The sequence below is a fragment of the Tyto alba genome, unplaced genomic scaffold (assembly GCF_018691265.1).
Source record: "Tyto alba isolate M040663 unplaced genomic scaffold, T.alba_DEE_v4.0 Super-Scaffold_40, whole genome shotgun sequence".
Lineage (NCBI taxonomy): Eukaryota > Metazoa > Chordata > Aves > Strigiformes > Tytonidae > Tyto > Tyto alba.
The window spans coordinates 18,856,939-18,869,593 of NW_024881316.1; the positions used below are offsets into that span (position 1 = coordinate 18,856,939).

Genomic DNA, 12,655 nt, shown 5'->3' on the forward strand with positions numbered 1-12,655 from the left:
CACGGGAATACAGCTGCTTCCCTCATCACCACAGGAACATGCTGTACAGAAACCACAGTCCCATGACTCAGAGCACATCCCAACAAAGAAGCTCTGAGATGAACCTCTCTCTCTCCACTGAGCATGGGGAACTTGAAACTATATTCCTAACTGCTTCTTGCCATTTCCTTGTCCCCGTGCAAACTTAAATCCACCCAATCTCATTGTGCCTTACTCTCTTTCACCTTCCTTTTGATTTTTCATGCAGTCTTTGCCTTTGATCCCACTCCGCGTCTGAATAGGACGCTGCCTCATTTCACCTCTACACTGAGTACCCATGATCCTGTTGCTGCTCAAAGGCAAGATGCCAATTCCACTGGGGGGGGGGGAAAAATCATGAAAATAGCACTTAAGGAAACAGTGACTCTCCTTATCTTTTTAATCCTGCCTCCAGTAATAAGAGAGAGGACAGCCCATTTCACTGAGGGAAGATTGTTACTACACTTCTTGTCATACCATGAAGGTTCTTTGTTTTCTTTTTTTCCTTTGTTTTGTAAACAATTATGTATAACCAGTAGTGTTTTCAGTATCGGAATGATGCCCATAGAAAAAGATATTCACAATTAACTTTCTACATAGATACTTCCAGATTCCAGAAGAAACGTCCACCTGAATCAAAATGTTTCCTGAAGAAAAAAAACTGTTACAGATGAAAATGCTTAAAAACAGATATGTCTTTCTGTGGCATCCCTTGGATACACAGCTCAGTGTTTCAGTTCATTAGTAGCATTTAATCTAAGCCCTGTCTTTTAAAGACAAAGGATGAAAGTAGTATCTTTCTTACTTTGTGTCTCTGATGAGAGGTGCGCTTCCCAGTTTAAAACAGATTTTTTCCCCTCCACAAGTTGTTTGCCTCAAAGAAAAGCTTTCTGCCAGATCAAACCCTGTGAAATACAATACAATGATTTAGTTTAATGGAATCTAAAAAACAGAAGTAAATACTGACTTTTAGCATGCTTGGTGACTTTCTAGAGTACAGACTGACAAGCTATTTTGAAAACCAGTACTTCAAGTCAGAGAAACTTGCAATATTCACTTTATCGACAGAGAAACTATCAGTGCAAAATTCACTCAGTAGATGACTTTGCAACCTGAAAAATGCAGTCCTTATTTAATTTTATCATCTGAACCGATAAGAACAAAGGATGTTTGGGAAAAACAACAGAAATAAGTATGGCTGCAGAACTTCAACCAATACTTTCCAAGAACAACATATTCTGATTTTAACTCCATCTTATTAAAAAAACCAGGAGCTTTTGGAGCATGGGGATGTCATTCTGTACTGCCCTGTCAGTTTTAAAGCCAGCTTCAGTCGGACTATGATTACATCCACTACTAGCTAATTAATTTAGATATCCATATTAACATAGTCATTTACCTGAAACACCAAGGCTGTCTCTGTTGATTTGTTTGAGATGATGGACAACTGTTTTCATTAAAGGACACACGGCACCTTCAAGAGAATACAGCTTAGTATCTATCAAACAAAAATTAATCAGAACAATCATGACAGTGATAGTAATACTAACAGGAATGTTTCTTTTTGTTTCTTTAGGATATGAAAAACAGAAATAAACCAAATTACAAAATCTAAATGAGAGCAATGATATTTCAGATTTTATACTACACTTTGAATAAGGTAAGTAGATAAAAATTTTATCACATTTTAATTAACTTATTTGTGAAAACAAACAAAGCTCATATGAACAATATAACCAGAAGAAAACCACTAAATTCTTACCAAGCTCTATCCATCTACAAAACTCTATAAAGAAATAACTCCATTCTAAGTGTGGTTTTGTATTTCTGGCTATAATATTAGAAAATCTCTTCTTCTCCCATTTACGAACATGAAGAAATAAAGCAAAAATGCTTGATTACCATGACAATAATCTGTTGTTACTTCAGTGAACAGTAATTTCAAAATGTGGATTAACAAGGATACAATCATATCATATAATAAACAATGTAAGCAATACTTATATTTTGAAAAAAAAAAATGGTTGACGAGCAAGCAGCTTTAGAGTGGATTAAGTCTGATCCAAAGTACTTAGGTAAACAAGCAGAATGCTCTAAAATCTGGAACATGGTAAATTCTAAGGTTAAAATCTAACTGAACACTTAGATCAAGCACTGTATTATTAATATGCAGTATCTAATTTGAATAAAGCTCTTTCTTCTGTTTTTTTTTTTTTTTATATATACTTTTAAGAACCAAACACAGAGAAATGTCACTTCCATGCATGGGTCAGCATTAGGCTCTTTCTTCAACAAACTTTGCAAATAGCCCTACTAAACCCTAATAAAACTATCAAACAGAAGATGATAGGCAGGATTTGGCCCGTGTGCTTATCAAGCATAAAGCTCCCCTTGAGCTGACACAACTAAAAAGATGGCCAACATGTATCGGAAGCTGCTGAACAGCGAAGGTCAAGGGGCTTTCTGAAGTGTCAGTTCAATGAAAATTGTAAGGAGGAATATCCTACCATTAACCTGGAAATCATCTATATTTAAAGATTTCCAAGAGCATCCAGACTGAAAGTTGGCATTCAGAATACCTATATGTGTAATCTTAATGCATGTGAAATTTGTCATTCTGTAGTAACGTAGAAAGCATATTATCCTTCAGAAGCCTCAAATGTTATTAAATGTGTTACAGTATTTGATCTGGATTAAGAATGGTTAATTAGAAATAACCATTAAAAGTGAAGCTAAATTATATAATACTGCTATAAAGACACCTTCTGACAACATAGTTAATGAAAGCTATGTCAATTGTTTAAAGAACAGACTGGGTGGAAGACATTTTTTCATAAGATTCATCAAGTTCCATGTTCTTTACATCTAAATTGCAATCTACAATTACAAGTAACATCACTCATAAATTAATTTATTTCTAAGGCTCTACGTGACTGTATTCTTTCTTTCCTTCAAATATATATATATACATAAATAAATGCATATACAAGCATTTACCTACACAGATAAAGTCTCATGACAAATGAGATGAAACTTATGCATTAAAACCACTGTAAATTCCCTTTCCTCCAAAAAGATGCAGAACTGTAAAGAATATTAATTTTAAAATCTCAGAAACTGAAACAAAATCCTATATAATTTTTGGTTGGCAGGGAGTTTTATGTAGTGTGAAAAGCATTCACTGGAGTCACATACTAACAGCAATTTCAATATACCATTTGATATACACACACACATTATGGGACAGAAACAGGCTCACCTTAGATACCCTTTAATCTACAAACCTCAGCTTTCAACAGTTTATGCAGACTATTAAACTATAGACTTTTATCTATAGACACTCTAGAACAACGCATGTGGTTATGGTAGATTTACAGAAGTATAGCTGTAAGAAATATGTTGGTGTAAAGGAAACCTGTTACAGCTGAAGCTGCAATAGGATGTCACACATACCCTGACAAAAGTTTTTCTTAAATCTATGTGTTTTCTAACCAAAGGGGATTTTACATATATATATATATATATATATATATATATATATATATATACACACAGAGGGAAAGACAGAAAGAGAGACTCTGGGGCAGATTCCCTTTTTGGTTAAATTACTTTACAGTACTTGAAATAAGAGCAGCCAGATATTATTTATTGCTGATTTTACACAGAACTGCTGTAATAAGCTCTAGAGAACCTGGGGCACAACTGTGCTATTTTTTTTTTTTTCAGCATTCACTGAGTGGCGAAAGACTAGGGAGTTTTAGCTTATTGCCCCCAGCCACTTTCCTACAAGTCCAAATAAAGACTCAAGCCTTAATTTCTGTGTTATCCAGATGATGGCAATGATTCCTCAGATGCCACAGACTGGACTGTGGACCTATTTTTGTCACTGGCGTAGCAGTCACAGTATAGATAGGCCATTTAAGTGTTACTTATTTGGTTGTGTTCCATATCCCCAGAAGAACTGAAAAGGTTACTATGAATCTTCTATCTCATGATGTTGATGTGCTCCTTTAGCTCAGAGTAATTCTTTTTACCAGAAAGCTAAGGCAGAACTCTAAAATATTAAAACCAAAACCTCTCCATATCAAGACTGACAACTTTCATTGTTAGAGATTGATTAAAGTGCTTTTACAGTTACAGTCTGTACAGTCAAAAAGCTAGTCTCTTCCAAGATTTTTAGTACTGTTGCCAGATCTTTAAATTTCCTTTGGCCTGATACAAAACAGACAGTTTACCCATTCATCCTGTGGGTAGCTGAATTAAAAGATCTACATTAAGACATTCAGGAAAGAAAAATAACAAGATAAACCCCTACTGCTAATCCAGGCATGGAAACCATGCACCTACCTGCCCTGTTAGAATACATTACTATAAAACTAACAAAGCAGTAAAAAGAATGAGCTTATATTTATGTGCTAGTCTGCTCTGTACATCAAAGAAGTGTGTCTGTCTGGATTGAAGTCAACAATTCATATTAAAATGGTGATGTCAAAGCTCAAGGTAACATACCTATAATTTAATGAGATCACCTATCCATAGGGCAAATTACAGACCTTCATTTTAGAAATCAATGAGCTCTACATAGGAACTTATTATTATAAAATCAACCTAATAATTTCGAAAATATGTATTTCTGTAGATCAAGCAGATATATCACAGATCACTGATCTTCTGTCTCTGCAATAAGATGCTAGTAAGATTTTTTTTTGTTTTGTTTTCTAATAGCATTATGCAAAAAAAATAAAGGCGTTGCATGTAGACGTATCTGCTGCAACTTGCAGTGGCATGTTCTGAATTCCTGGAATGATGCAGGCACCTGTTGAAGCACGCTGCAGCTTCCATCTAGGCCCCATGCCCAGCTTTCCTTTCCGTTCAAACGAGGACAGCAGAGACTCTGCTGCACGCTGCACTCTCACAGGCATCTCTTCTGTGCACTTCCTGACGGAACTGTGGCTTCCAATAAGCACTTTTGGCTCCTCTAGATGAAGTGTAACCTGTAATGGCTTGATTCACTTCACAAGTACCTATCTGCTACTTTACAATTAAACTTTACGTTCAGGTGAAATTTTTGGCTGCTGTCTAACACCACCAATGTGCACATTGCAAGGGCACTGAAGTTTCCATCAGTAGGCATTACTGGCCAAATGAACATTGCCAAACAGCTAAGTCCCACCTAACATGTACCCACATCCTATGTCAGACTCAAGCTTCAGGCAGAAACCCGTAATAGCTAGGTTTTGTCTCACACTCTTACTGGACCAGGCTTCATAGATACAGAGACACAGGAAACCTTTACACAGTGCGTGACATACCTGAAAGAGTCAGCAATGACATCCAATGAGTCCACCTCAAAGGTATTTGTACTGAAGATAAGCAGGTATTTGTATTGAAGATAAGCAGATACAGATGACCTGCTTTCAAATAGGGTCAAAAATTCAGATTTCTTACAAACCTGTAGCCTCATGTATAGAGGCACTAGAAAAATCAGACGTGATTTTTTTGTTTTCCTTTTTTACTCTGTAAGCCGTACCATATCACATTACAATATATGTGTTAATTAAGACAAGGGTGGAAAGAGGAATGAAGGAGACTGAATCTAAAACTTTGTTGATATAGGAAAGAAGTCAACTCCAAGTCTGGTAACAATTTAGATGGTTATGGAAACAACAGCTTTGGCAGGTTGGATCAAGAAATCCATACCAACGGAGTTCAAGTTTTAGGATGCTCATGCTACACCCTGGAGAACTGAATTCCCCCATGAGGAAGAGTAGGTAACAAAAAACAGGACTTCATATTACTCAAGACACCTAGCATGGCTTCAGCAAAGGCAAGTCTACAACAGTGGACAAGGGAAGAGCTACAGATGTCATCTATCTGGACTTCTATAAGGATTTTAACATGGTTTATAAAACATCCTTCTCTCTAAATTGGAGTGATACGGATTTGACGGGTGGACTGTTTAGTGGATGAGGAATCGGTTGGATGCTTGCATCAAGGTCAACAGCTCACAGATCAGTTATGAGTGGCATCCCACAAGGATCTGTATTGGGACCAGTACTCTTTCATATCTTCATCAATGACATAGACATTGGGATCAAGTGCACCCTCAGTCAATTTGCAGACAACACCAAGCTGAATGGTACAGTTGACATGCCAGAGGGATGAGATGCCATCTAGAGGGACCCTGAAAAGCTTGAGAAGTGGGCCCATGTGAACCTCATATGAGGTTCAACAAGGCCAAGTGAAAGGTCCTGCACATGTGTCATGGGAATCCCAGGTATCAATACAGACTGGGGGATGAAGGGATTGAGAGCAGCCCTGAGGAGAAGCACTTGGGGATACTGGTGGATGAAAAGCTGGACATAAATTGGCAGTGTGCACTCACAGCCCAGAAAGACAACCATATCCTGGGCTGCATCAAAAGAAGTGTGGCCAGCAGGTCAACGGGGGAAATTCTGCCCTTGTACTCCACTCTGGTGAGATCCCACCTGGAGTACTGAGTCCTGCTCTGTAGTCCTCATCACAGGAAAGTCATGGACTTGCTGGTGTGGGTCCAGAGGAGGGTCACAAAAATGATCAGAGGGACGGAACAACAGGCTGAGAGTTGGGGTTGTTCAGCCTGGAGAAGACTCTGGGGAGACCTTACTGCAGCTTTTTAATACTTAAAAGGGACTTACAAGAAAAACAGGGACAAACTTTTGTAGAGCCTGTTGCAACAAAATGAAGGGTAATGATTTTAAACTAATAGAGGGTAGATTTAGACTAGATATAAGGAAGACATTTTTTACAGTGAGGATGGTGAAACACTGGAACAGGTTGCACAGAGGCATGGTAGATTTCCCACCCCTGGAAACATTCAAGGCCAGGTTGGATGCGGCTCTGAGCAATCTAATCTAGTCAAAGATGTCCCTTCTCATTGCAGGGGAGTTGGATGACATAATCTTTGGATGTCCCTTCCAACCCAAACTCTTCTGTGATTCCATGATATCCCAGGTGAGTATCTTGGCTGGAGTTGATGCTTTTTTCTTTCTCTATCTTTCCATTAAAGAAAGTGGGCTGATCTAGTTTAAAGGCTTGACAGTGGGAGAATGTGCATAGCTATGAATGCTCCCTTCTGTGGTCTGTGTTCTCTTTTAGATACTAATGTGCCGAAGTGGCTTTCCACAGTCTGCAGGCTTTCATGTACCACGTTCTGATAGATACCTAAAACTCCTTACTCATTGCCCAAGAAGATCTGGTAATTAACAAGTTAAGGAATCCAAGAGTGGCAGGGTTGCTTAAACACTGCAACGCTAACAGTTTGTGGATCTAACCTTAAATACTCAGAATATTAAGACTATGAATACACTGTATATGAATTACTGTAGAGCCATTATCTTGATTTTGAGAAGTACCGAGACATACTAAAACATGAAAACTAAAAAGCTGAACTGATTTGCATACTTGAAACCACTCATGGTATTTGGGTTAAAGTGCCTATCTAAAATTATGATCTAGAGCCAATACTTTTCACAACACATTCCACGTCAAAAGGCAATGGAAATTCACCATGCCTGACAGTCCCAGGACCTTGTTTATACTACATTTTTCACGGGTTAGCAAGTGACTTTGAAAAACAGTAATTGTATAAGAAAGTTAAAACAGCAGCAATGATCTGGGAATGAGACTAAGTATTAATATTCTTAATATGAAGCATTCAGGAATGATCAAATCAGAACTTCATGTGTCACTACAGAAATGGCTCATGTCCACACTCCAAAACCAAATGTTCCCAACAATAAAAAAATGTAAGTTGACAACATGAAGAAAATATTCTTGAAGTCAGATCAAAACTGTGATTGTGGAGAACTCCTTAACCCTCACCCTCAGATTTGCTATATTCTGTCATTAGAAGTGAGGGCTTCCTTCTGATGAACAATTAGCACATCAAAACTTCTGGACAAGTGAGAACTGAAAGAAATCCTTGATGTGAATCTAACGGTTACTGGCACACATTCAGAGCCTGAGGACTGCTCTGAGAAGATCCAGCATATTCTGTCACTCTGACATTTTTTTTCCAATACTGGTTTTTATTTATTACAATATTGACTCAGTGAGTAAGTCCCAGAGTATATTCAGAATACCAGCTCAGAAAGGTCTCCCCTACATATGTACACAAGTTAACCCTTTCTTGTGCACAACAGATTTCCTTCCCTTAACACACTTCTTCCCCCGCCCCCACTTCAAATTAACTTTAATTTATACTTTTCCCTGCATTTGAAGGCCATTCTTTTAGACTCAGGTAGATCAGGTGAGAAATTCCAGGATGTAAATGTCATCATTCAAGACCTTATCTACATGGGCTTTGCTGGAAAAGCTTTCATGTTAACATAGTGAGAAATAAATGCTGCACATATGTTACTGAAGGAAGAAAAACAAACATATTGCCTAGGCAGATCCTGAAGGACAGATGCTGACTAGATGCTGATTAAAACAAAGGCCCAAGAAAGAGCCAGTTAATGCAAGAACGGGGGCAGGGGGGGGAGGGGAGGAGAAAGGAGGCAGGAGGCTAGGTATTTCTCTCTTCTTGAAGACAGCACATTTCCAATCTGAAACAGATTCACCTGCATACAAATTATTAAACTAGAATGAGACAACTGCAACACTGAGTACTTGGTTCAGCTGAACCGGGTAGATTAACGAACGGCTTGCAGACACACCTGTACCCCATACTGCTGCACCACTGCAGTGTCCGTTCTTTCTCAGCTCCTGCTTTCTGGTCTGTATCTTGCACTCCTCTTTTGGACAGTAACCATACCTTCAGCCTCTAGAAGAGGCTCTTTGCTGTTATCAACTTGAGACTTCACTCTAAGCCTATTCCCTGCTGTCGGCAGAGCTGCTCAAGCTGGCAGCTATCTACTTGTTCTTCCTCACCATCTGTCTGTACCACCTCAAACTGCAGCAGCCCCTCCCAACTGCACACCACCAGTTATTCCCAGGAGAGGCTCCATCTCTCCTCTTCTTCCCAGTGGTTCAGTTTGACCCATATTTGATCCATTTGTGGCAATCAGGTTAAAGAAAACTGCAACTTCTCTGCTGGCTGCCTAGGCACCAACTTAGAACAGAACATAATGTACAGTTCAGATACACCGTTCATTAGCAGTTCAGTGTATCTGTCACACCCTCTATGACTGGTCCACCTTTTACTAAGACATCTTTTCACTAGGAAAAAAAAAAAAACAAAAACAAAAACAAAACCCCAACAAACAAACAAAAAAACAACCAAACAACCAAAAAAAAAAACAACCACAAACAAACCAAACAGAAAGAAAAGAGGCAGTGCTTCCTGGCATTTTTTTTTTTTTTAATTTTTCAAGTTTCCATTTATTTATCTATATTATTGGGGAACCTTCTGCACACAAAACCTTTTAGCATTTTTAAAACTTCCCTTCTACAATCCACCAGCTAGCAATGTCAGAGAAAATAACCTATTTTGCTTCTTTTAACACAGCTGAAGAGAATGATTGCACAGCTATCGTGCAGGCTCACTTTCTCACAGGTGTTAAGAATAATTCATCAGTAGAGCACTTAACCTCACTGCCCTAAAAATATAAGGCAAAAAAGTATTTGACTTAAATTCAGAGTCTTCACAATGCATTATTCTTCCCTTAGAGCCTGCACATTACACTTATTATTTATTAAATATTACTATTTATTGTTTCTAGTAGTAAAAGTATTATCCTACTCATTGACTTTTGAAATTTCTTGGGCCAGAGTTTCAAGTGTGTTATGGAGATTTAAAGTTGTTGTCTGTGTCTAGCTTCTATTACCTTTCATCAGGTTTCTGGAAAAACAGCATTACTAAAAATAAATTTAATTTTCTAAAACGATTAATGAAAAATAACTATTACTATTTCTATTTAAATAGCAACAAGCATTTTCTCCTTGCTCATAACTGTAGGAAAATTCTAGAAAGTTGAGGTATGTGTTGAGGCTGAGCAATTCTAGAAAACTGACAATTCTTTCTTCTACAAGCACACATGCTGTTCCTTTAAGAGAAAATTTACCACCCTCTGGAGAGTCAATGTAGAGTTTACGTGAGAGAGCTAGGTAACATGTGGACAGTAAGAGAAAGAAGAAAACAGGGAAGTATGAGAAAATTCGCAGAAGGTGGGAAACAATAAGTTTAACTTGTTTAAGTTAAACAACATCATTATATTCCCTTCCCCTGCCTTCTTCAGCACAAGGTTTTGTCTAACTCTACATCTGTGAAACACACAACCTGGTCTGGGGATTAAGTTTAGGTGAGGTTAACATGAGCATTAGGCTGTTTAGGTCAATGCGATCGCTGATCTGCTCTAATAAAGCCACATGATTTTATTCATGAAAGTTTTGCAAGCTCTGATTTAAAATCTTGTCTTGTATAGTAGGTTGAAAAAGTGCAAACCAAAACTACAACTGCTTCCAAACGCGAATCCTACAAGCACAGGCAACAGGCAAGCTGCTTTGGTACTGCTTCAAACGTAGACTTCTTTTCAAAAAGGAAATTTTAAAAAATATTGCATAATTTTATCAGCTCATACTGCTTATTTTCCATGTATTGCCATTATTTGTTCAGAACTGAGATTTACGCATGTGATTTATGGTCTGTGATAGGCAAGAAAAATGGAAGTACCTGTCTGGTCACTGACAGCCACAGAAGTAGAAACAGGAAGGAGGAGGAAGACTGCCATACAAAGCCAAACTATGCAGGATCCAATGTACTTCATCTCCCCCTGGACACATGTGAACAATCAGCTACAAATCTGAAACAGAAAACAGTGATATTCAGAACAACCTCTTCTTATTCTTTTCCCCTCACCCCATCAGAAAACTACACACAAGAATTTCTTAACTGTAGAGAGGAAGTTGCTAGTCATACAGAAAGTGTATCATTTATCTGTTGTAAGGAGCCATAGACTTACATAAATTTAGAAATAAATGGCAAATATACTCCTTTAGTTCTTTATTAAAATCAGAAGTAACACATTAGAAATATTAACTCAGATATATTAGTTGTAAAGGCACGAAATTTTCATTTCGTTAGTAATGACTAATTTTCTTTCTCTCCCAAATTTTCAATTTTTAATATATTAGCTAAACTGTTTAGTGCCACAACACTGGCAGTGACTGCTGAAGTAGTCATCGATTGAACAAGGACAACGTGTAATTGTTTTAGTTTAACTGCAAAAGAAACCAGAATACGGTATTTCTCTCTAGCTTGTAAAACATACAAGTGCCCAGAGCAGCCTGTACGGAGTTTACAGTTTAAGTCTCACAAAACTATTGTCTGTCTTCAACTACCATCTTTTGTCCTCTAAAGACAGCATTGTTTTTTCTTCTAAGCCAACTGCAATGTACAGACACACGAGTTTAATGAAACACAGAAAACGACAAATATTTTTATAATAATCACATTTTTGGAAGAAAAACAAGTCGCATCCCTAGGATGTAATTTTTATAATTATTTTTTGCAAGGCACCTTATTCATCATCAGAACTATTCTGTCACTCACGCGTACTGACAGCAACTACACCATCATTAACTTTTCCAGCCTCCCCAACAGCAGCGAAGCGAAGCGAAGCGAATACATGTTGAAATAACGTTACCATTTAATTTCCTGCACCTGCTTTACAAGCAGGCATCGGTAATTCACCAGGGCTGCCGCTCCAGGGGTCTCATTTTCTGAAGGGCTCTTCTTGCCAAGCGAACCGCTAACACCGCCCCCCCACCCCCCCCGCGCTGCCATCGCGCCCCCGCGCTCCGCTCCGCTCCCGCGCACACCCACTCGCGTTCCTCTTGGCTCGCGCCGGGGTTGCCGGCGGGGAAGGTTTAAACCACCAGCCGGGTGAGCCGGCGGTGGGGCGAGCTGGGGAGCCAGCCAGCGCCCCCGGCCCCTCGCCCCGGGGCTCTCTCCGGCCGCCGCTGCCCCCCCCCCCCCCCCCCCCGCCCCGGGCCGGTGGGCCGGCGCCCGCCGACGCTTCCTCCGCGGCCGCGGGGCGGAGCGGGGCCGGGAGCCCGCGGGGGCCGAGCGAGGGAGCCCTCTGCCGCCGGGCCGGGCCGGGCCGGGCCGGGCCGGGTGAGGGCAGCGCCGGCGGCCCCCGCCCCGGGCGAGCAGGTGAGGGGGCGGCGGGGAGAGGCGGCGGGCTGGGCGGTGCTGGCACCAGCCGGGGGACCTGCGGCTCCGGCTCCGCAGCCCCGCGGTTCGCCCCACAGCCGCTGTAACCGCGGGGGAACACCCCCCCACACCCGGCCCCCTTTGGTGCCCTTCCCGCCCGTGCCCCCCGCCTCACCCGCGTGCTGCAACTAACTGGACGCAGGCCGGTGGATACCGCGTGCTAATTAGAGTGATGCACGCTAATAGGGACGTTTTAAAATGTAAATGCATGCGTGCCGTTAATAAGCATGATCAGCAGCGCGGCAGTTCGCAACAGTTTAATCGGTCTTGTAAATTACTGCAAATTTAGTAGGGCTGTTTTCATTAGCGTATCCTTAGCATATACCTATAGGCACCCACAAATATACACGATGTAGTGTTACACAATCACGAGCGGAATCCTATCACACAGACTGATCAGTACATTAAAAGCTTCCTGCGTGCCTTATGTTTATATAGAAC

General features: G+C 40.1%; 1 protein-coding gene across 3 annotated transcripts in view; it reads right to left on the reverse strand.

The window, feature by feature from the left end:
* Positions 1-12,655, reverse strand: part of COL19A1 (collagen type XIX alpha 1 chain) — a 177,702-nt gene that overhangs the window by 164,813 nt on the left and 234 nt on the right. For 2 of the 3 annotated variants that reach the window (XM_042803595.1, XM_042803594.1), the window contains exons 1-4: positions 11,646-11,722; positions 10,673-10,802; positions 1,418-1,492; positions 824-923 (exon numbers count right to left, since the gene is read on the reverse strand). In XM_042803595.1, the coding sequence (XP_042659529.1) occupies positions 824-923; positions 1,418-1,492; positions 10,673-10,766 (269 nt within the window). In that variant the 5' untranslated portion in view covers positions 10,767-10,802; positions 11,646-11,722. Of the gene's footprint in view, positions 1-823; positions 924-1,417; positions 1,493-10,672; positions 10,803-11,645; positions 11,723-12,655 lie in introns of those variants that run through there. The other variant, XM_033002791.2, reaches the window with a different exon arrangement.